We start from the raw sequence: 24,176 nt of genomic DNA, 5'->3' as shown, positions 1-24,176 counted from the left end.
CCAGACATTAAATGCAAGCAATGTGGGATTGAAACAATAAGCACAGCCATTTTACTAATAATATGGGATATGAAACAAATTAAAATAGATAGAGACATTATAAATAACTTGGCCATGAATCAAGCTGTGATTTCAAAGCATTGGATTTTATTCTTAACTGACCTTTACCCTAATCAAATTTTAGAAAATTTGCCCTTATTTGTAAGATTCAATTTTGTGATCATCCAAAATGATTAATATTTGCTTTTTGAAAACAGAATTTATTGAAAATGATGTAAAGCTTGTCTTCATATGGAGTAGGATTTTGTACAGAAATAGGTATTAGGTCTTATTTTGTTGGGTGGTAAGCCATTTTGATAGTATTCCTGAAGTTATCAAATATAGCAAGAGACAGAAATAAAAATTTGAGAAGGGTCTTTGACAATACTCTGCTCAAGCCTATCATATTAATACAAATATGGGAAAAGAGATCACTTTCTGGACTACAATCTGATATTTCTAGGAACGGTGGTTGCAGAAATGAATAACGAGAATACATGTGGGGTGCAGCCCAACTTTCTTATTGTTCTAGTTGGGTTGCTTGAGTGTTTCCAGAGCTGCATTCATCTGGACAAGCAGAGAGCATCTCAACATGTTCCTGGCTGTTGTCGTGTAGATGGTAGAAAGAATTTGGGGTATGAAGCAATGAGTTAATCACTACAGGGCACTCAGTGTCTAGGCTGCACTCGTGTCAAATTCCTTACCTAGTTAATCTAGTTGAGACAATAGTGATTCTCAGGATGGTAGAAAACTTGGCAATGGTAATGATATTAAGTGTCAAAGGCAGGTGGTTAGACTAAACTCTTGATGCAGGTGGCCACTGTCTATCACTTTTGTAGAACAAATTGTACCTGTCAGTTACCATTGTGAATGTTATCCAGGTTTTGCTGCACCAGGCACAAACAACTTAATGAGTTCTCAGTAGAATTATATATTCCCGTGAGAAATGTCTAGAAACTATCAGAGTTAAGAATATACGATCAACCACAAGATTCAGAAGATATTTCTTCAATTAGAGAATGTCAAATCTGAAGAATTTTGTGCCATTGATCGTTGCTGATATAATGTTGTTGAAAGTATATAAGAAGGTGAGATATGTAATTTTTATCACTAAGAGAACAAAGGCTTCTGGGGATATAACAGGAAAAAAGTGTTCAGGATCAGGAGGTTAAGGATCAACTGCTATTTAGTCAAATTGTGGAGTTAGTTTGAACTAATGTGTGATCAAGTTGTGTTCCTTCAAACTGGAATTTCTTTTCCAATGACATTTTGAAGAAAAAGCATACTGGTGAAATTTTTGACATGCATATGCACTAATAAATAAACCATTACTGCTTTGCTCACCATGTCTGTTGCATCGTCCTGATTCCACAAGTCTATTATTTTGATCTCGACATGCCAACGCCTGATAGCGATAGCCCCGTCCACATTCCTTGTTATCTCCTTGGACCTTCATGCCAAGCAGGGTCTCCGTCTTTCCCTCAGGCAGAATGCAGTCTGACCAGTTGCCTATAGGCTGTGCAGTGTATTTGTTGCAGGGACAGAACTGGGTTTCAATCAGAGGGAAAATTTGAGTGTTCCTACACTTTTCTCTCTTCTTGCTCTTACCTGATATAATGAAAAAAAATATCAATCAAGGAAAATATTAGAATAACACCAACTTTTAAATGCGAGAAAAATATACTCTGAAAGTAAACTTTTCATCTCCAGTTTCATATGTTGACCCATTTATTATTTATTATAAATTATTATAAATTACTACGATTGCACATTGCCCAATGAGAAGGAGACGTAACATAAAGATTTTTACTCCTCATGTATGTGAAGGATGTAAGAAATAAAGTAAATTCAATTCAATTCAATGTATTATACATAAAGTAGTTCAGTTGGGTTACAATCAGCAGTGAATTATTTAGTATTATATTGGGCCATGTTATTAAAAGATCCAGATGATTTCCCAACCCTTCAAAGCTCCTAATCTTAGCATGAGATGAAGTGCTTTAGAACACCAAACACTTACATTCAGGGAAGGGCTATGTGAAAAATACCATCAAACAGTTCTCCCAAATTTTAGCGTGGTAGCTTGTTTGGGAACAATATTGTGGAAGTCTGTAACCAGCTGCCTATTACTTGTTCGATAAGTGAAGGACCATTTCTGCCTCTTCATTGTCATGGCACTCATCCTTAATTCATAATGAATATTCATCCATCTTTTTCTCAACTTTCATCCTAATTATCCCAAGACCTTCTCTTTTGATTTCCAATCTGCTACAGCCCATAAAATGAAGAGTATGCAAAAACAAACTAAAAGATAATCCAAATGAATCCAATGCTGGGAAGGAATCATAGATTTTGTGAAAATGTACATGAAAAATTAAAAAATACTCTGGAAAAAACATAACTTTTTTTTTTAGTTTTGAAAATTAAAATGTTTTGTAAGAGATATTTTTGCTGAAGCTATGTATTTCTGCACCTGCCTGGGTATAGGGACTTCAACCATGTTTTGGTGAATTAATGAAGATATCTGGCTTGATTAATTCTTCTCAATGGTCCTAGTCAGTAACATTTTGTTTGAAGTCTCCAATTTAACATAATTCAAAAAATAAGCTAGTATATGCAGTTAAAATGAATAATCAGACACTCAAAGACAATAAGAGATACTAAATTATCAGTAGACAAATAATCAGAGAATATTTGTATTTGATGAAATCTTCAGGCAGTAAGGCTAATCCCAGAATGGGGTGGAGAGAATTAGGGCCCTTTAAAAGAATCTTCTGCTTGAAGGTAGCTGCCCTTGGAATGTTAGTTGCCGGCATGGGAAAGAGTTTCACCAGCTGCCCAAACATAAAGGTAGAGGCCCTGAAAACAGCAGTGAGTTTCAAAGCTGTAAGGTGAACAGCATGGCCCTGCTTTACATTTTGTTTCAAAAGCTACTTGAAACTTGGCTCGTTAAAATTGATGTTTGCAAGGAACAGGTGGCTCTGAAATGGTAGAACTCGAGTTAAAGTTCAAGTTTATTGTTATTCAACTGTATACTTGTATGCTGCCAAACAAGACAGCATTCCTCTGGGATTCTGCAAAGCACAGTGCATAAAACTCACACACATAACACATAAAGTAATATTACCACAAATAAATTAACAAATAATAAAACGTATTTATGACACAAGTTAAAAAGTAAGCAGTATAATGCTACTTGTGTTTCATACGTGACGAAACCTGGGTGGTGGCAGGAAGTTCAATAGTCTCACGGCTTGGGGAAAGAAGCTGTTTCCCATTCTATTAGTCTAATAGTCTAATGCTACTGGACCTCCTACCTGATAGTAGGGGATGAAAGGGATTGTTGGATGGATAGAAGGGATCATTGATAATGATAAGGGCCCTGCGTATGCAGCACTCCTGATAAATATCTCTAATAGGTGGAAGGGAGACCCCGACGATCTTTACCAAAAGTTTTACATGTCTCTCAGGCATTGCAATTAAAAGAAGCAGCTTGGGATGACATATTCTTGAGAAGATCCGGCCCTTAATCCTCTGTGTATCGATATATAAGTAAAGTAATATTTATCTAGCTATTCAAAGAATTAAATTACTACACCTACTGTAAAGACCTTTATTTATATTTCTTTGCAATAAATATTGAATATACGTACCTTTTATTCATGAGGTTCTATTTGGTATTTTATTTCAATAATCAAAAGGAATCTGATAACATTGATGGCTGGAACGTTATTAATAACTCACATTTCACACTGCAGTTTTATTAGTTATATTGATTTCCTGGGTTGTTTTGCCAGTAATGTAATGATGCAAAAATGTATGCTTAAAGCACAGAAAATGTTTGTTAATAACATGTTAATGCAAAAATTTATTGTTGAAATAGTCACATAGGAAATGGATGCAAAAATAACTTATTGCATCATAAAATTCTGTCATAATCAATTACAGTACATTAATTGTTTATTTCTGACTTTACTTTTCTGCAAGAATATTTCAACATATAAACAGGAGGGAAAAGTTGTGAACGTGCATGTTTACCTTGAGGTATCATTTTAAGGGAGGGAAGGAATGGTTACATCGTAGGGTTGTTAATTGACTTACTTACCAACAATTGTTCTTCGTCTGGTCTGTACTGTACCACAGTCACCAGTGCAGGAAGAAAATTTAGACCAGTTGGTGAACTGGCAGTCATCCTGGCAGGGCAATTGACAATGTTGAGTTAAAGTTGGCATGGTGCCAGCCCACTTCAAGCAATTGTTTATGTCCATTTGACTGCCATCTTGCTTTCGGCATGATAACGCTAAAAGATAAAAAAGACATAGATTGATGTCGGAATTTTCACAACCTCAGGATATTCCATTTTAGATATACAGCGCCGGAGTATTCCTTTAGTATTGATTGTGGAGATGCAGAAAATGCAGCAGCTAAATTGTACACAATAAAAACCTGCGAACAGCAAAAAGGTGATTTTTTTGTCAAATTGGTTGAAGGATATTTTTGGGCAGTGGAACACTTCTCTATTTCAGAGTAGAGTTTTGATGAGCAGGTGGAACTATGTCTCTTCCAATAGATTGTAAAGATAAGATGTAAGCTAGGTTGCTTTAGATGAAATAGTCATTCTCATGTGTTTTGTGAAGCTGTAAAGAGTCATGGAAAGTTAGCAAAAGGCAGGTGTAGGCTTCAGACACCTAATCACAAAACACACTGTAATTTAAAGTCTATCCTCATGTGGTTGGAATATTATAAAACTGGACAGGAAGTAAGAGCATCTATCTTTCTTATGCAGTCCTTTTGGGTGAAGATGACTTGATCCACCCTAGTTTAGCAGATTGTAAATTGCTAAAGGGCTCTGAACAGGAAGAAGGTGGGTGCTTGCCAAGGGTTATTAATCATCAGGGATGTTATATCTCATTCTTCTGACATGAAATAATGTAATCTGATTTTCATTAAATGATTATGTTAATACAAGGGGTGATTGATAAGTTTGTGGCCTAAGGTAGAAGGAGTCAATTTTAGAAAACCTAGCACATTTATTTTTCAACATACTTCTCTGTTACATGTACACACTTAGTCCAGCAGTCGTGGAGCATACGGATCTCTTCTTTGTAGAAGTGGTCCACAGCAGGGGTAATTGATAAGTTTGTGGCTTAAGGTGGAAGGAGATAAGTTATTAACTAAGCTCTTGTTATATGCACAAGCAGTTCAACTCTTTGAGTGAAAATGCAGAAAGTTTGAAGTTTCTCTTCATCTCCTTCTATTTTAGGCCACAAACTTATCAATCACCCCTGCTATGGACCACTTTCTGGAGGTCCAAGGCGTCACCTTCTACAAAGAAGGGATCCGTATGCTCCATGACCGCTGGACTATGTGTGTAAATGTAGGAAAAATAAATGTGCTAGGTTTTCTAAAATTGACTCCTTCTACCTGAGGCCACAAACTTATCAATCATCCCTCATAAAATTGGAAATTTTTGCTCCAAAACTAATATGTAACGAGAATGACGGCATGACTTGCGGTAACGCACTTTATTTGGTGCTTCTTCACACTACAGCAACCTTTCTGATGACTGGCATTCATGCTTGAACCAGGACTAAGTAATTGACCACTTTCACACATCTACCTAGAAAATTATAAAGGATGTGAACATTAATTGACTAAAATAAAATAATTATAACAATTGGCAAATATCCCATGGTTATTTCTGCAACTAATGGTGGAACTGGGGTTGGTCACACCAGAATTAAATGATTAATGATATAGTTGAGAAAATTAAATGTAGTATTTCCAAATTTGCGGACAATACAAAATAAGCAAGTGATGTGAGGAAGAATCTGAAGGGTTCCAGTGTGATTTGAAGAGGTTGAATGAGTGGAAAATCCATGGTAGATGCAGTATGTCAATAAAGGAGAGATGGTAAAATAGGAAGACTAATTATATAACAGATCATATGAAAGTGGTGACAGTGTAGGAAGGGTTGAGGGGTACAATGATAACTGGATTCTCTTGAGATGAATCACATGTTGCTCTATAACACGAGGGACATGAATACAGAAGGAACATGACATACTCCAATTGTACAGGGCTTCAGTGAGATCACTCCTTGAGTTATTGTGTGCAGCATTAGTCTCCCTATTTCAAGAAGTTCAGTTGTGCTTTGGAAGGAGTGTAACAAAAGTTTACCCAACTGATTCCTGAGATGGCAGGACTGAAGTATGAGTAGCAATTTGGACAATTAGGCTTGTAGTTTCCAGGGTTTAGACAAATGAGGGGAACCTCAATGAAATTTATAAAATCCTGACTAGACTGGGCAGATTAGAAGCAGAAATATTGTTCTCAATGGTGATATTCAAAACTGAAGATCATAGGATGAGGATATTGGTTGAAATGTTTGGGACTGATGCGAGGATAAACTTCCTCTACCAAAGCATGGTGAACCTGTAGAATTCTCTATCTTGGATGAGAATTGAGGCCAATTCATTTCAAGGAAGTATAAAATGTAGTTCTGAATAACAAAGCAATCTGTGGGATAAGGGGTGAGAGCAAGAACAAAATACTGAATTTTCTTTATTTTTTATGATTGTTTTGAGGACCGATTGGGCTTGGAGAGTTAAGTATCCCACTCTTACTCCAAGGTTAAAATTTATGTGACAGTTGACTCATCACAGATCAGTGCTTAAGTGCTGAGAGAAGTAGTATGTATCAAATGAGTCACATTGACAGACACTGGCATTGGCACAGTCGTGTGCAAATATCAAGCACTTTGCATGTAGAAATTTATTAAGAATTTGCACTGAGAAAAGATTCTCAGATGTATCAGTTACCTTAAAATAGTGTAACATCATTAAATGGTTAATAAAGCTCAGGTGAATGTGAAAACTATGTCATTAATTGCAATGCCAAGATAGAGTTAAGCATGCTAGCTTTAATGATGTTCATTGAAATTTCATGCTAAAGTGGACGAGGACAAGGCACTTGAAAATGAGTCACTGAGAAGCTGTGAAGAAATGTTACTTAATAAAAATTATCTTCAAGACGGATCTGAGTTACTGGAGAGGTGGACAATCTTTTAAAACCTGCAATTTCTTTACTAAAATGTGAAATGTAGCTTTTGAACGAAGTACAATGTACCATGACTCTGTCCACATCCAACCATTACTTGAGGCAAATGTTTGGAGGACTTGGTAGATCTACTTTAAAAATAGTGAACATCCAGCATACTGCTAAAAGTAACTCTGAGCCAAATTTGGAAACATCCATAAGGTTGGAGTTGTATGAAAATAAGTTTGTGCGGTTCTTTGTGATTACTGTTCAGCATTGATGCAGAGAAACCAAGTAGTGGAAAGTGGCAGATATCTACTTTGCACAAAAATGTTGTGAGTGTAGGCTGCTGATGAAGTTGAGAGACGAAGCCATCTGTTCTGTCATCTCTTATCTCTTCTAAATGTAGAGGTTCATGTTATTAAATATATTCTCTCTATACTCCCTGATAAAAGTATCATAAAGGTAGCTAGATATCGCTTTCATGCTATAAACTCCTTTTGCACAATCCCTAATGTGTCATGACCATAGAAACCAAACGGAAACACAGGCATGTTTATAAAGAGACTAAGTAAAGGAAGGCCAAAAAAAAAGTATTTTGTAGAAATTGATAATGCTATGTCTTAATTTGTAAGCTTATGTCTTATGCACATGTCAGCCTTGGATTTTACTCAATGATAAGTAAAACTTAACTCAGAACAAAAGAAAGATTATGACAAATCACATATCCCACAGGGAATGACTCTCATAATATTGCACTGTTGGTATAGAATTTTAAATCATTATACATAATGCCTGTACTACTACATTATCTGGAATTCGAGTCAGGCCAATACTAATTTTTAATCAACATATCTGTTGTATTGATAAAACTATTTATTTCCTCCTCCATGGCATTATTTGCCAGCTTGGGCATCCCGACTCCGTTGCTGACAAATCCTCATTTATACCTTTGTTAGGCTTGACTATTCCAATACTCATCTGGCTGGCTTCAAAATTTTTGGCCCTGTAGAAACTTATCTTCATTCATAACCCGGTACATGGTCTCACTAAGTGTCATTCATCCATCAAGATTGCAAGAGCAGATCTACATAGATTCTTGGTTTGGCTGTCTCAGTTTTAACATACATATCCTTATTTTAACAGTTCCCTGGACCTACTGAGTCTGCCTATTTCTGTAAACTTTTCCAACCAGATACTTCCCTAAGAAAAGTTTGGATAAGTACATAGATGGCAGGGGTAAGGAAGGCTATGGTCCTGGGGCAGATTGATGGGCGTAGTATTTTAAACAGTTTGGCACAGACTAGATGAGACAAAGGACCTGTTTCTGTGTTGTACTTTTCTATGACTCTATTCCTCTAGCTACATGCTGAGATATTTTACTAATTTGAAGGTGCTATAGAAACACAAACTTTTGTTTGTTGTTCAAATCTGTGGAATGAGACTTGAGCTCAGAATATTTTGGCTCAAAACTGAAATTGCAGAAGAAATAAAACTGTGTAAAGTTCATCTGTTCAACATATTAATTAGCTTTTGTTGAAAAAAATCCACTGTATAATAACTCTAGTACAGCCATTATAGTGCACAGCAGTTAGGCGCATAGGCAAGAAGCTTCAGCTGCAATAATGAGGCTTTACATATTTTCTGAGGCTTACAGATACCATAATGCTTATCTTGTGGTCAGCTCAATGAGTGGAATTTTTGCATTTGATATCTGGAAGGGGCTGGAAGGGACAGGCTTTTGGAGTTGGGTATCTGGGAAGAGGGTCATAGTGACAAACAATTGGAATCTGAAGAAGCGCTGGGGCAGAACCAGTAGCTGGAATGTAGGGAATCAGTGGAGAAGAAGCAGTGGTTGGACTTAGAAACATAAAAAACATACAGCACAATACAGGCCCTTCAGATCGATTATTTTTTACTTTTCATGATCTGGGTCTGGCAAGAGCAGCATTTCTGTTGCCGCTCCTTAATTACCCTTGAGATGGTGGTGGTAAGCTAGCTTCTCAAATTGTTCCAGTTCTTCCAAAGAAGATACTCCGACTGTGCCATTGGTTTGGGATATACGTAGATATAATTGCCTTGTGGCAATTAAGGACCAGCAATACTTTCCAATCCAGCATAGAATGTAACCTGTTACATTCTGTTACATAGCTGTTAATATGCCTTCTGCCCTGTTTTATCTATGTGGGAGAGGTCTTGGGTTTGAGAGGTGCTATCACAGTCTCTCATACTGCAATGCATTTTCCAATTTGTAAACACAGCACCCATTATGCACCAATGATAGAGGAAACAAATGCTAAGGGTCGTAGAAGAGGCATCATGTATACCTTGTCCAAGAGCTTCTTTATAGCTTTTCGAACATTTAAGCAGGCAAGTATTCCATCATCTTTCTGACTTGTACATTATGGGAGGGCTCTTGGGGACCAGGCACTGTTTCCCCAACAGCAGGGTACACAACCTCTGATCAGCTCTTGCAATCACAGTATTTATGTGGCTGCTTCATATGAGTTTCAGACCAGTGATGGATCCACAGGATGATAATGGTGGGAGACTCAGTACTGGGGTGGAGTTATAGTTTTGGGGACTGCTTGAAGGATTTAGGATTTGAGATGAATAAGCATTGCGGGCTTGGGCAGAGGAAGTGTGGGAGGTGTGATTTGAATCTCAGGAAATGGAGATTAGTAATTTCCGAAGGAAAAAAGGCATAGAAACTCAGCACAGACAGAGAAATCTGCAGATGCTGGAAATCAGTACATAGAAACTCAGCACCTCTCCTGCGTGCATGCTTTAAAAAAAAACATGTAGTTATGCACAGACACAACACTGATGTTAGTGTGACACCACTCAACTAACTGGTATATCTTGCTCCTGTACACCCTTTTCCTGCCATCTGAAATTCTGCTAACAGTGCTATGTAGTTACATTGTTAGGTTTATAGCATCATAGCACTGTCGTATTCTAACTTTTGCAATATGATTTAATATATTTTCTCACCCTCTGAGTAAAGCTCTATGCCAACAATGCACCTTAACTTAATATTAGTGAAGAATACTTAAGTGATGTTTTACTTTCCTTTGGCTGAGAAAGGTGCATGGCGTAAAGCACTTGCCATGTAAGTTTGTGTGAAGTTAAAAGCTGTACAGTACAGGAAATTTGTTGTTAATTCCATCCTGCTTATAGTTAAACAGGAAGCACACATTGTAGGGAGTTGCATTAATGGCTTATACTCAAACAAACTGAACCCTTGGCAACTCTAGTTAAGTCCATGACAATAGCATGGTTAGCTAATTTAGGCAGCTACTTAATTGGGCCAAAGTGTACTGGTCCTGATGTGTCCCAATTAACCAAAATTCACTGTACATGGTCAGAAGTGAACATGGCCATGTACAGTGAATTTTGGTTAATTGGGACACATCAGGACCAGTACACTTTGGCCCAATTAAGTAGCTGCCTAAATTAGCTGAAATTTCATGGAAATAGTTACAAAGGTATAATAAAGACAAACTAATGTTTAACAGAGTCACAAATCATGTATTTAAATGAATTACAGAACATATTAGAACTCTACCAACACTACCACAGTATTATGAAAGTGTGGATTGGTTTCTAATAGTTATCAACGGAAGAATTCATCCAGTGTATGCTGTTGTGTTCTTTTGATCGACTGTAAGTGAACAAAATCAGCACAGGTACCTAGTGCAAATAATCAAATGCCTTCATATAATGTTTTTGAGAATTGTATGTTCCAAATCTTTATATTCATTACAATATTCAAGATGACTGCTAATACCTTCATATACTTCATAGCTCCTAATTTGTTGAAGTAGTGAAATAGTTTCATTTTCAATCCTGGCTGTTTCTGGCAACTCCATTCCTAAATGTTTGAAACCATGGAGAATAAAACAGTTTTGAATTGTCTTACTGCTTATTTCTTGGTTCCTTAAATTTGTTATAGCTGGGAGGTATGGTGATGGGAGTGGTAATGGGGACAAGCTCCCACTACCTATTAATTGCTCCCAATGGCGTGCACCTCAAATAGCCTTTGACAGCCTCTGAGTTCCTGGCCTTCACATGTGGCTGAGTTACTAAGCCCAGCAGAACTGTTTCTACTAACAAGAAAAGGGGCTAAGGCGGGTTACTGGCACCCTAAAAGCAGTCTCTTCGGGCAGATCAGCCATGGTTAGCAGCTCATCTAGGAGAAAGAAAACTCTGATCTCAAACTTCCACTGCCTTGTGGCTATACCCTCTCATGGGGAAGGCTCAGGAGTAAACTCTGAGGGAAAAATCTGAAGCTGGAACCCCTAAGGCAGTCCTCCAATGAGTTCAATGCTGACTATGCTGACTGGCAACTCTTGTGACGGTGCTGGTACCGAACTGCATCAGTCTCTGCTGTTCCTTTGGGTTCATCAGCTTGCTATATGGACAACAGCTTGCTCATGATAACGTAATGCCCACGCTTACACATCTAGACAGCTAGAATGCAATATCCATGGTCAACTCTGACCAACGGAGGCCTCGTATTATTTCTTGCCAACTATCAGTGACAAAAATCACTGCTTTTTGAACACAAACCCATGCAACTGGCGCTGGTTAAAAGCAGCTTGCTCTAAGTACAGTGTGGTGTCTAAAGGCCACCAAAGTGCACACATTTGATGCCAGTTAGAAACTGTTTGGCAACAACATCCTGTCCAAATTATGTGATATAGTGTCCCAAACAAATGAAGGAAACCTCAGCTATTTTCTGGATTAGCTTTTGTTCTTTAAGAGTTGTCCCAAATAAGCAGTTGGCGCAATTAACCGATCACCCAATGAACCGAAATCCTCTGTAATTTGCAGCACCCAATTACATAATATACTGGACATGACTTGCATGTCTAAACCTCTCATTACGCTATTAGGGTCAGCCATGAGCCTATTGACAGAGCTCAGCAAAGCTTAGCTGAGGAGCTGGACATATATCACACTTCCCCCACAGTTTCAGCCCAGCCTTTGTTCTTGAATCTTGCGCCGTCCTATCATGTTAGCTGTGTACTGAGCTGAATGGACAAAATAGGTACTGTACAAGTAAAGAGTTTCTTTTTTAAAATTTTAATTGATTCATTGTTTTAAACAATTTACATTGGTTAAATGCATTACTTTTGCATTTATTCAACAATATACTTTAAAATGCATTTAAATCTAAACCAATTATATTTAATTTTTTCTGATTATTGGTAAGATTTACATAGAAACATAGAAAACCTATGGCACAATACAGGCCTTTTGGCCTACAAAGCTGTGTCGAATATGTCCTTACCTTAGAAAATTAGAGGGCTATGGGTAACCCTAGGTAATTTCTAAGTTCCATGTACCCATCCAGGAGTCTCTTAAAAGACCTTATCGTTTCTGCCTCCACCACCATTGCCGGCAGCCCATTCCACGCACTCACCATTTCTGCATAAAAGAAACACTTACCTCTGACATCTTCTCTGTACCTACTTCCAAGCACCTTAAAACTGTGCCCTCTCATGCTAGCCATTTCAGCCCTGCGAAAAAGCCTCTGACAATCCACACGATCAATGCCTGCCAGCATCTTCTACACCTCTATCAGGTCACCTCTCACCTTCCGTCACTCCAAGGAGAAAAGGCCGAGTTCACTCAACCTATTCTCGTCAGGCGTGCTCCCCAAACCAGGCAACATCCTTGTAAATCTCCTCTGCACTCTTTCTATGGTTTCCACATCCTTTCTATAGTGAGGTGACCAGAACTGAGCACAGTACTCCAAGTGGGGTCTGACTTATATAGCTGCAACATTACCTCTCGGCTCCTAAATTCAATTCCACGATTGATGAAGGCCAATGCATAGTATGCCTTCTTAACCACAGAGTCAACCTGCGTAGCAGCTTTGAGTTTCCTATGGACTTGGACCCCAAGATACCTCTGCTCCTCCACACCGCCAAGAGTCTTATCATTAATACTTACTATATTCTGCCATCATATTTGACCTACCAAAATGAACCACCTCACACTATCTGGGTTGAACTCCATCTGCCACTTCTCAGCCCAGTTTTGCATCCTATCAATGTCCCGCTGTAATCACTGACTGCCCTCCACACTATCCCAACACCTTCAACCTTTGTGTCATCAGCAAATTTACTAACCCATCCCTCCACTTCCTCATCCAGGACATTTATAAAAATCATGAAGAGTAGGGGTCCCAGAACAAATCCCTGAGGCACAGCACTGGTCACTGACCTCCATGCAGAATATGACCCATCTACAACCACTCTTTGCCTTCTGTGGACAAGCCAGTTCTGGATCCACAAAGCAATGTCCTCCTGGATCCCATGCCTCCTTACTTTCTCAATTAGCCTTGCATGAGGTACCTTATCAAATGCCTTGCTGAAATCCATATACACTACATCTACTACTCTACCTTCATCAATTTGTTTAGTTACATCCTCAAAACATTCAATCAGGCTCGTAAGGCACAGCCTGCCTTTGACAAAGCCATGCTGATTATTCCTATTCATACTATGCCTCTCCAAATGTGCATAAATACTGCCTCTCAGGATCTTCTCCATCAACTTACCAACCACTGAAGTAAAACTCACTGGTCTATAATTTCCTGGACTATCCCTATTCCCTTTCTTGAACAAGGGAACAACATCCTCAACTCTTCAATCCTCCGGAACCTCTCCCTTCCCCATTGATGATGGAAAGATCATTGCCAGAGTTTCAGCAATTTCCTCCTTCGCCTCCCACAGCAGCCTGGGGTACATCTCACCCGGTCCCGGTGACTTATGCAGCTTGATGCTTTCCAAAAGCTCCAGCACATCCTCTTCCTTAATATCTACATGCTCAAGCTTTTCAATCCTCTATAAGTCATTTATCATTTACGAGCAGTTAGAAAGGTATTTGACAGCATGATTTGTGGTTGCTGTTGGTCTAGTCACAACTCTTGGACCCTCTGAAGCATCAAGGGTTCCAGCTCAACTGGACCTATAGGTAGGTCTATGAAAGGTTACTGTCTTTGGAAGAATTGTACTAGGATGAGTAGGAGGCATGGGCTAACCAAATACAATCCTCTGAATAAATAAAACTTATTAGTAGATAGAAAGAAACCATTTCTGCTTACTCGAGAACCTGGGAGCAGTGACATGATCTAAAAATTCAACCCTGTCCTTTCAAAAATGGAGCAACGAAAATAGTTATACAGAAGAAGGCATGCTTTGGGAATTCTCCTTTACAAACAATAATTATTACTTGGTGTAATGTTAATTTCATATCCGAAATTAATAGGTTTATGATAATCAAAGGAAGTCAGGCAAACAGGGAAGGAGTAGCTGAGATTAATTAGCCTTTGGCTGCATGGTAATGCAGCAGTTGGTGTTGATGGGTTTAGCTTCTGGTTTAAGATGGCATTAGTGAATCTCAGCGACTTCTGGCTGGTGATCGACGGAACTAAATACTTTGTTAATCACTTTTTTTTCCCGGTAAACCATCATCGCAAGCAATAGCCTATAACTTCCCATTGGACTTGGAAGCAATTCGATGTGGCAGAACACAGGTGAGGCAAGGCAGTAGGCCCGTTGCCAAGAGTGAGGAAGACCCAAAGTTTGATCGAATTAAGTACTGAGCTGAATTGGAAAGGTCGGGTACAGGCCGAACCAAGGCGGCAGGGTACAGGCCCCAGAGTGATTCAAAGCAACTGAACCTAATGTTTGGATGAAAATTTAAGCACTGGGCCAAAATTTGAAAAGTCAGGTACAGCCCAAACTGAGGCAGTGGGGTCCATAACCCAGAGTGTATTAAAGCGACTGTGCCCGATATTTGGATGACGATTTAGGTGCTGGGTCTGATTGAAAGGGTTAGGGTGTTGAGACGCGAGATGAGGGTTGGGCTGGTTCTGCTCGTTGTTTGGCTCTGTGCTAAACTAAAGGTTTGGGGCTGGACTCTGTGGACTTCAGATCAGAATGCTATTTTCTTGTGCTTAATGTTTGCATGTTTCATTTGATTTTCTCCACACATTGGCTGTTTAATGGGTTCTTCTGCATTTCTTTGTTTTATGGCAGCCATAGGAGACAAATCTCAGGGTTGTATAATGCATAAGTACTTGGATAATAAATGCACTTTGAACTTTTGAACTCTGACCTCCAGTAATCTGGTGTTTTATGCACTTTCTCTTTATGACTGTGCACCTTTCTTCTGGCTGCTTCAGTTTCCTCCCACGTCCCAAAGACAGGTAGGTGGGCTTATTGGCTTCTGTAAAGCACCCATAGTAAAGGTAGGTTAATAGTAAAAGAATCAAAAGGCCATTAATTGACATGTGACAGGAAATAAGTTGCTGGGGCACAGCGAAATAGGTAAAGTGGAAATGTGACCAATGGCAGTTAAGAAAATAATTGCAGATGCCTGAAATTTGAAATAAAAATAGAAAAATACTAGAAATACTCAGCAGTCAGGCAGCATCTAAGGAAACTGAAACCAAGTTAGACCTGAACAGTTTACTCAGTTTCTCACTCCTCTAAAGCTCTTGAGCATGCAGAGCATTGCCTCCTTCTGCGTTGTAATAAGTAGAAGGTCTCGGTGAAGCATAAGTCCCTATTGCTTTTCCCCATGTTGCTTCCTTCCCATAACCAATGCTTTTATCTGTTCTGAGGGACTTCAGAGCCATTAAGAATCAACTACGTCATGTAGATGGGAGTCACTGTGCCAGGGTAGCAGACTCTATTCTCTGATAGAACTTAGTTTACAGTTTACAATGATGGGCATTGAACTTGAGACTGGCACTAATTGCTGTTACATCAGAATAAAAGTGATAGACCCAGAATCAAAGACAGGTTGAAATCCATATCAAATATCTAACTCCATTGGGCAAAGATTAGCTTGCAATATTGAGACTTAATAGGAAGGAAGAAATCAGTGCTCACCCAAATATGTCAATGTCATGTTTTGTTGCTGTCTCTGAGGAAGCATGATGCCTGCACAGGGATCCCAGGTACACACATGATGTATTGAAACTAGTGCCATGCCTCTTTACTGCAAATCAATGTTACTTCCCCTATATTTGAAGGATCAAATGGAAGGAGACCCCAAGAAATTTGAAATGAATAGGGTTATGGTTAAAGTAACACATATCATTTAACCAACTTATTTAAGTATCACATGATGCCATATTCTTCTGGGGGTTCACCCTAGCATCATTGTCCTCACACATGATTGAGTCTGAAACAGAGCTAGAGGGATCATAACTGAAGCAAATGGAAATAACCTGAGACAAACAGGTTTTATTTTGACTGTGTTGTTATGCTCTTGAATTTGCATATATCATATGATTAGAATTCAACATTCAAATATGTTTCTCAGGTGGATTCGAGAAGTTGACAGAATATGGTTTGATGTTTCAGAATGGCTTACCATTCTCTCAGCTATGCTTGAAAAGCAAACTATTTGGAATAAATTTGAGTTGCCTTTAATACACGTGATAATGGTTCTGCTAGAAGTAATGCCTTGATATCATTTCACAAAAATACCGTATGAAATCCAATTAAATATGCAAGAAAGGTACCTGTGAACATTTATTTAATAACCTTGTTAAAAAGAATGTGTTAACTAATAAATAAGTTACAAAATAAATCTAGTGTGACTTCCTTAATGTCAGAAAATTAAAATTTTTATGTATTAAATTTATTGACATATGCATTATTTAAATCATATTTAAAACTTAAATAATGGAATATAACAATATTAAACTGGCATTTTTAATATCTTTTTTATGCAGATGTACAGTTGTGTTATTGGACACAAAATTCACAGTTTACTTAACAGTCTCATTGAATGTATAATTGGTGAGAATTGGTATGATCATCTGAGCACAAATGCATTGAGGAGCGTTCTTTCCATCTTGTTTCTCCATGCACACACATTTGTACATTACTGACTGCAAACATAGAACGAACTAACATGAATGGATACCATTGTGGAATAAAATTTCACCTGCTATTATACATTAAAAATCATTTTTACGAATGATAACACGATGAAGCTGCATTATTTCTGAAGATTTTTAAAAAATCACAATACACCTTTTGTCAGCGTCTAGTTCTCCATCTAAGAATCAATTTGTTTTAAGTGACAGAAAATGACTTCAAAACTATCATACAGAACAATTGATTTGTGATGGCTCTTGTAGACCAATGATCAATTTCTTTGTAAATATAAAGATTAAAAAGTATGTCTATTAGTGCCCTGGTGTCAAACAAAGAAATAAATTTGAGAACTACATTCAAGACCTGGAAACCAGTGGCAATTAGAGTAACTCAAACGAGTGATTACATCGTATTAGGGGCATTTATCAGTGCTGACTCCTGGCACAACTTTTGAGCTGGGTAGGTCAATTTTAGACAAATTGGGATGACATCAGAATCGATAGAGATCCCTGCTGAATATGTTTTGTATGATATGATAGCTGTAAACAAGGAAACTAACCTCTGGTTTGAAGGCCTGGACCACAGGATTCATGTGCTCCTGGGCTGTCTTGACGGACGTACCAAGGTACCAACTGACAGCGCCGCCATTTGTGTGTTTTCCACCTATTGAAAATAATACATAATTAGTAATTATATAGTATTTAACTAAGAAAGGAAGAAGTTGCATTTATTTTATGCCAATTTTTAAATTTTAATTTTCCCATAAAATGCCTTCCAATCTTTTACCTTCTTCCTTATAAAGGCGGAACTACTTGGAAATGGGATTTGCAAGGAAAGATCGACTTGGGCTTCTTGGCCTCAAGCTGATGTGAAGAAAAACTTTAACATAAAAAATTAACTTAAATTAAAATACAGTTGAAAATTTACCAAAAAGATTAAATGATATCAGGAAATTCTTCCTCATACAAAACATGATTAATAAGCTATATCATGTTGTCATTCTTAAAATTGATTTTTTAATTTATATGTTTTTAAAAAGTTATTCCAAAATGTTATCCATTAGTTATTGGCAGACTTACATTCAGTAATGTACAATCACATGGAATAACTTTCAGATATGGAAGCAACGACAAAAACTTCAGTATTTGGAAGATTTTCCATTTGCTGACCATTCTTTGTATGAAGAAGGATTTCTTGATAATAAAACAAAATATGTGAGTCTGTTTAGGAAACAGTTGGGTATTATAATAGAGGAAGCAGAGTGATGCATAGAGACATGTTAAGACTATGCAAATAGCTAAATTAAGATGGGTTTTCTTTATTCGTAATGATTCTATAACCTAACAATTACTGCAACACCTAAGGTAATTTGGAGCTAACATTCTCTACTAGTAACCATTAGCAAGACTGCAGAAGGCTTAAATGATTGTACTAGCTGCATTGTTTGAAGAAGTTGGAATTAAGAATCCACTGTCTTCCCCCTCCCATACCTGGAGAGACCCAATGTCCTGATAATATCACGATTGTGTGAATATTAAATACTTTGCTCAAGGACCCAGTGTAGCTATTGTGGGGATGTTACAGTATTTCTTCCAGTGTTCCTCTCTGCTCACAGTGTGATCAGAATATAGCTAAAATTTGTGGCAATGGTTTTAATGAGGTTGAAAAAATTGCAAGGCTATGTAGAATAGTTGTTTTGCCCCCTGTACTTTGCTTTGTCTTTCCATGTGGTGGAAATGATGTTCATTGTGCATCTCCATGGAATTAGTGTGGCTCAAGAAGTAGCTCTTCAACGTTTGGGATCAAGTGATTGAGGTAACTCAATCTTGAGATAACATTCTCTGTAACAGACCGCCAGGAAACATGTCTCTGGCTACCACAGTCAGATTTGTCCCCTGGATTCTTTGAAATCTGCTGGAATATTCTCCTCTTCCAAGAGGTCGTGGATTTATAACTGAGTTCTTCACTGCAGAGTTTTAGAACTTCAGTGAACATACTATCTGCCACCAATGCCTTTTTTGACTTTCTGTAAATGAAGAACAGTGTCAAAGCGGGATCAGATCCTCAATATGGACATGAAGTTATCAGGTAGACAGGAAATGATTCAATGGTGTCTTCAGAATCTCTTTATAAACAACCTTCATGACTTCAGGTCTTCATTAACATGACCTCAAGTGGGAGAAAAAGTATTTTGAATGACAAGGAACTAGGAATTGAAGCATCAAGGCCACATAAGAGGCCATAGTAAATGACAGAAAAAGCATTTCACCTCACAAGCAATTTACACACTAGTTGCAGCAAGCACTTCCTGTCCCAAGTCTGTGGGTCTCACATACACCTCATCAGCCACCTCAGAACCTACAGAAATGCAGCAGAAGCAAGTCAACCTCAAACCCAAAGGAGTGACTCAGGCAGAAGTTTTGGCTCGTGATTTATTTGTAGGTGTTTCACTGAATAATGCTATAATGAGTACGAGTCTGGTCTTCCAAGGCAAAGAAGAGCTTTTGACTGTCCTTCTCCTCCTACAAAACACATGCATCAGAAACTCCACCAAGAGTTTGTGGGGAAGAAACTGAATTTGCCCAAGGAATGAATGAGCTGCCTGACTCTCATCTCTGACTGACCCCCAGCCTTCTCCATGCCAGCAAAATTTCAACCTTGAACAGCATACACATAATGCTGGAGGAACTCAGCAAAGCAGGCAGCATCTATGGAGGGTAATAAACAGTCAACAGTTTGGTCCAAGACCCTTCTTTCTATTGGTACATGCGCTTACAGTTGACCCCCACATGGTCTTCAGCAAGAACTTTCGTTGGTTGATCCTCAAGCTTAGACCAGATAGAACCCAGGATGAGTAAGTCAAATGGATATCATATTGGCTTTGTGGTAAAAATCACAGGGTGATAGCTGAGCATTGTTTTTCATATTGGAGGCCTGTGACCAGTGGTGTGCCACATCCTCTCCCATTGTTTGTCAGGGACCAGAAGACAGAGCTTCAGAATAGAAGGATGAATCTTAGAACAGAGATGAGGAGGGGTTGAATCTGTGGAATCCATTGGAGGCCAAGTCATTGGGTATATTTAAAGTGAAGGTTGATAGGTTCTTGATTAGTAAGGGTTAAAAGGGTTATTGGGAGAAGGCAGGAGAATGAGGTTGAGATGGATAATAAATCAGCCATGATTGAATGGGGGAGCAGATTCAATGTACTGAATACCTATTAAAGTAGGCACTGAGTGCGTGTTCATGGTGTTCGGTTGTTATAGCCCATCCACTTCACCGTTCATCATGTTGTGCATTTAGAGATGGTCTTTAGCACATCATTGCTGTAACATGTGGTTATTTGAGTTACTCTCGCCTTCCTGTCAGCTTGAACCAGTCTGGGCATTCTCCTCTGACCCCTCTCATTAACAAGGCATTTTCACCCAAAGAACGGCCGCCTACTGGATTTTTTTTTTTTTTTTGTTTTTTGCATAGTTCTTTGTAAACTCTTGAGACTGTTATAGATAGATAGATAGATGGATAGATATACTTTATTAATCCCGAGGGAAATTTGGCTTCGTTACAGCTGCACCAACCAAGAATAGAGCGTAAATATAGCAATACAAAAACCACAAACAATCAAACAACAAAATACAAACTATGACAGATGGAAAATAAGTCCAGGACCAGTCTATTGGTTCAGGGTGTCTGACCCTCCACAGGAGGGTTCATTGGCCACAGGCAGGAACGACCTCCCGTGCCGCCAAGTGTTGTATCACGGTGGAATGTGGCCGAAGTCCAACAGTAAAAAGTTCAATATCTGGTCTACAAACACGTTCCCCGATCGTAATATGACCCAGATTGCACCATCTGTTGTTAACCAGATCAGTAAGCACCCAACTCCTTTACGCTTACCGCTGTCAGTGCACTTCCGGTGAGCCAGAACGGTCTGGAATCCGTCCATGGAGAAGTTTTGATTGTGTATGACCTCGTGCAGTCCCGTTCCAGTGAAACACGTAACACTGCACTCCCGAAATGTTCTCTGACGCCTGGCTAGTGCCGTGAACTCGTCCATTTTATTACCCACCAAACTCCTCTTCTCCATAAGTCTCTGTTGTCTCGACATGGTCCTCTTTCCTCGACTTTGTGATCCCCCTCTGCATCCTCTGTGTGTTTTCCTCGGATTTCAGCAGGGGTGTCTGCCGCTCTGCTCGCTAAACCAGCCGGCATTAGCACAAACAGCTGGTCCCTGGAATAAACAATGCGACCATGCTTCTGTCCCTCGTGCCGGGATGTAACTATTATTCCAGTGCTAAAAAAAACCCAAATAAAATTCTCTCTACCAGTATGTTAGAGAGGGTGCAGCTTTGACGTGTTACCATGAGAAAAAAAAACAAAAAATAATGTAAGTTAAAAAGTAAGAAGAAGAAAGTAAGAATAGATCGGAACGGTTGTACCAGGCTGTATGCACGACCGGTGTATGCACGACCGGTGCATGCGCACATGGGCACAAGGCGTGTATTTTATGCATGAAAATCAAAACAGACCAGCAGTTTTTTCAGATACTTAAACAACCCCATCTGACACCAACAATCATTCTACAGTGAAAGTCACTTTGATCACAATTCTTCCCCATTCTGATGTTTGGTCTGAACAACAATGGAGCCTCTTGACCATGTTTGCTTGCTTATATACATTGAGTTGCTGCTACGATTGGTTGTTTGGCTATTTGCATTAACGAGCAAGTGTATAGGTGTACCTAATAAAGTGGCCACTGGGTGTTTATTAATGGTATGGATGAGAATGTAGCTTGGATAATTAGTAAGTTTGGTGATATAATGGACAGTGAAGGTTGTCAAGGTTACAACAGGATCAAGATCAACTCATGACTTTGATTTGTTTGCTGAGTGAATAAAATATGAGTTTCTAAAGAAGTTTGGTCTCCTTCCCTGTAAGCTTGATTTTAACTCATCCTCCTGAGTCACTGTTAAACAAGAAATATTCCTGTGGCAAACTGATAAGAATTAAACCAATTCAGCTGCTGACTTTATCCTAATAGACCTGTCAAATTTACAAATGGAATGAAATCTACCCCTAGTATATTGAATCCAAAGTACGGAGTCTTTATTAATGAGTAATAAACTGATTCCTAAGCTCCGGAACCTGGGCCTTAGCACTCAGATCTGCAGCTGGATCTTCAACTTCCTCACAGACAGGACCCAGGCTATAAAAATAGGGGACAAGCTCTCCTCTACAATCACTCTGAGCACCGGTGCCCCACAAGGCTGTGTACTCGGCCCCTGCTGTACTCACTGTACACCCATGATTGTGTAGCCAAGTTTCCATCAAACTCAAGATATAAGTTTGCTGATGACACAACAATTGTAGGCCGTATCTCCAGTAATGATGAGTTTGAGTACAGAGAGGAAATTAAGAACCTGGTGGCATGGTGCGAAGACAATAACCTATCCCTCAACGTCAGCAAGACGAAGGAATTGGTTGTTGACTTCAGAAGGAGTAGCGGACCGCACGACCCAATTTCCATCGGTGGTGCGCAAGTGGAACAGGTCAAAAGCTTAAAGTTCCTCGGGGTCAATATCACAAATGACCTGACTTGGTCCAACCAAGCAGAGTTCACTGCCAAGAAGGCCTACCAGTGCCTTTACTTCCTGAGAAAACTAAAGAAATTTGGCCTGTCCCCCAAAACCCTCACTAATTTTTAAAGATGCACTGTAGAAAGCATTCTTCTAGGGTGCATCACAACCTGGTATGGAAGTTGTCCTGTCCAAGACCGGAAGAAGCTGCAGAAGATCGTGAACACAGCGCAGCACGTCACACAAACCAATCTTCTGTCTGTGGACTCACTTTACACTGCAGACTGTCGAAGCAGTGCTGCTAGGATAATCAAGGACACGACCCACCCAGCCAACACACTTTTCGTCCCTCTTCTCTCCGGGAGAAGGCTCAGGAGCTTGAAGACTTGTACGGCCAGATTTGGGAACAGCTTCGTTCCAACTGTGATAAGACTGCTGAACTGATCCTGACCCGGATCTGGGCCATATCCTCCAAATATCCGGACCTCCCTCTCGGTTTTTTTGCACCACCTTACTTTCCATTTTTCTATTTGCTATTTATGATTTATAATTTAAATTTTTAATATTTACTAATTTTTACTATTTTTAATATTTAATATTTGTAATCCAGGGAGTGGGAAGCGCAGAATCAAATATCGCTGTGATTATTGTACATTCTAGTACCAATTGTTTGGCGACAATAAAGTATAAAGTACAAAGCAACAGTAACACACATAAAAGTTGCTGGTGAACGCAGCAGGCCAGGCAGCATCTCTAGGAAGAGGTGGCCAACCTATTGCCTCAGCTTGCTCCTGCCCCACTGGACTCGTTTCTGCATAACTCGACACTGTTTTATCACCCCTTGTTCAATCCCTTCCGACCTATGTTCGTGACACTTCTCACATTCTTGAACTTTTCGATGATTTTAAGTTCCCTGGCCCCCACCGCTTTATTTTCACCATGGATGTCCAGTCCCTATATACTTCCATCCCTCATCAGGAAGGTCTCAAAGCTCTACGCTTCTTTTTGGATTCCAGACCTAATCAGTTCCCCTCTACCACCACTCTGCTCCATCTAGCGGAATTAGTCCTTACTCTTAATAATTTCTCCTTTGGCTCCTCCCACTTCCTCCAAACTAAAGGTGTAGCTATGGGCACCCGTATGGGTCCTAGCTATGCCTGCCTTTTTGTTGGCTTTGTGGAACAATCTATGTTCCGTGCCTATTCTGGTATCTGTGCCCACTTTTCCTTCGCTACATCGACGACTGCATTGGCGCTGCTTCCTGCACGCATGCAGAGCTCGTTGACTTTATTAACTTTGCCTCCAACTTTCACCCTGCCCTCAAGTTTACCTGGTCCATTTCCGACACCTCCCTCCCCTTTCTAGATCTTTCTGTCTGTGTCTCTGGAGACAGCTTATCCACTGATGTCTACTACAAACCTACTGACTCTCACAGCTATCTGGACTATTCCTCTTCTCACCCTGTCTCTTGCAAAAACACCATCCCCTACTCACAATTCCTCCGTCTCCGCCGCATCTGCTCTCAGGATGAGGCTTTTCATTCTAGGACGAGGGAGATGTCTTCCTTTTTTAAAGAAAGGGGCATTCCTTCCTCCACTATCAACTCTGCTCTTAA

General features: G+C 39.3%; 1 protein-coding gene across 2 annotated transcripts in view; it reads right to left on the bottom strand.

The window, feature by feature from the left end:
* LOC134344277 (thrombospondin type-1 domain-containing protein 7A-like) overlaps positions 1 to 24,176 on the bottom strand; it is a 438,835-nt gene that overhangs the window by 68,429 nt on the left and 346,230 nt on the right. For both annotated transcript variants that reach the window (XM_063043785.1, XM_063043786.1), the window contains exons 11-13: positions 17,548 to 17,651; positions 4,145 to 4,339; positions 1,384 to 1,647 (exon numbers count right to left, since the gene is read on the bottom strand). In XM_063043785.1, the coding sequence (XP_062899855.1) occupies positions 1,384 to 1,647; positions 4,145 to 4,339; positions 17,548 to 17,651 (563 nt within the window). The remainder of the gene's footprint in view (positions 1 to 1,383; positions 1,648 to 4,144; positions 4,340 to 17,547; positions 17,652 to 24,176) is intronic.

This window comes from Mobula hypostoma, chromosome 3, assembly GCF_963921235.1.
Source record: "Mobula hypostoma chromosome 3, sMobHyp1.1, whole genome shotgun sequence".
NCBI lineage: Eukaryota > Metazoa > Chordata > Chondrichthyes > Myliobatiformes > Myliobatidae > Mobula > Mobula hypostoma.
Note: the sequence above shows the minus strand (reverse complement) of the source record. Positions and strands in the feature narration are given on the sequence as shown.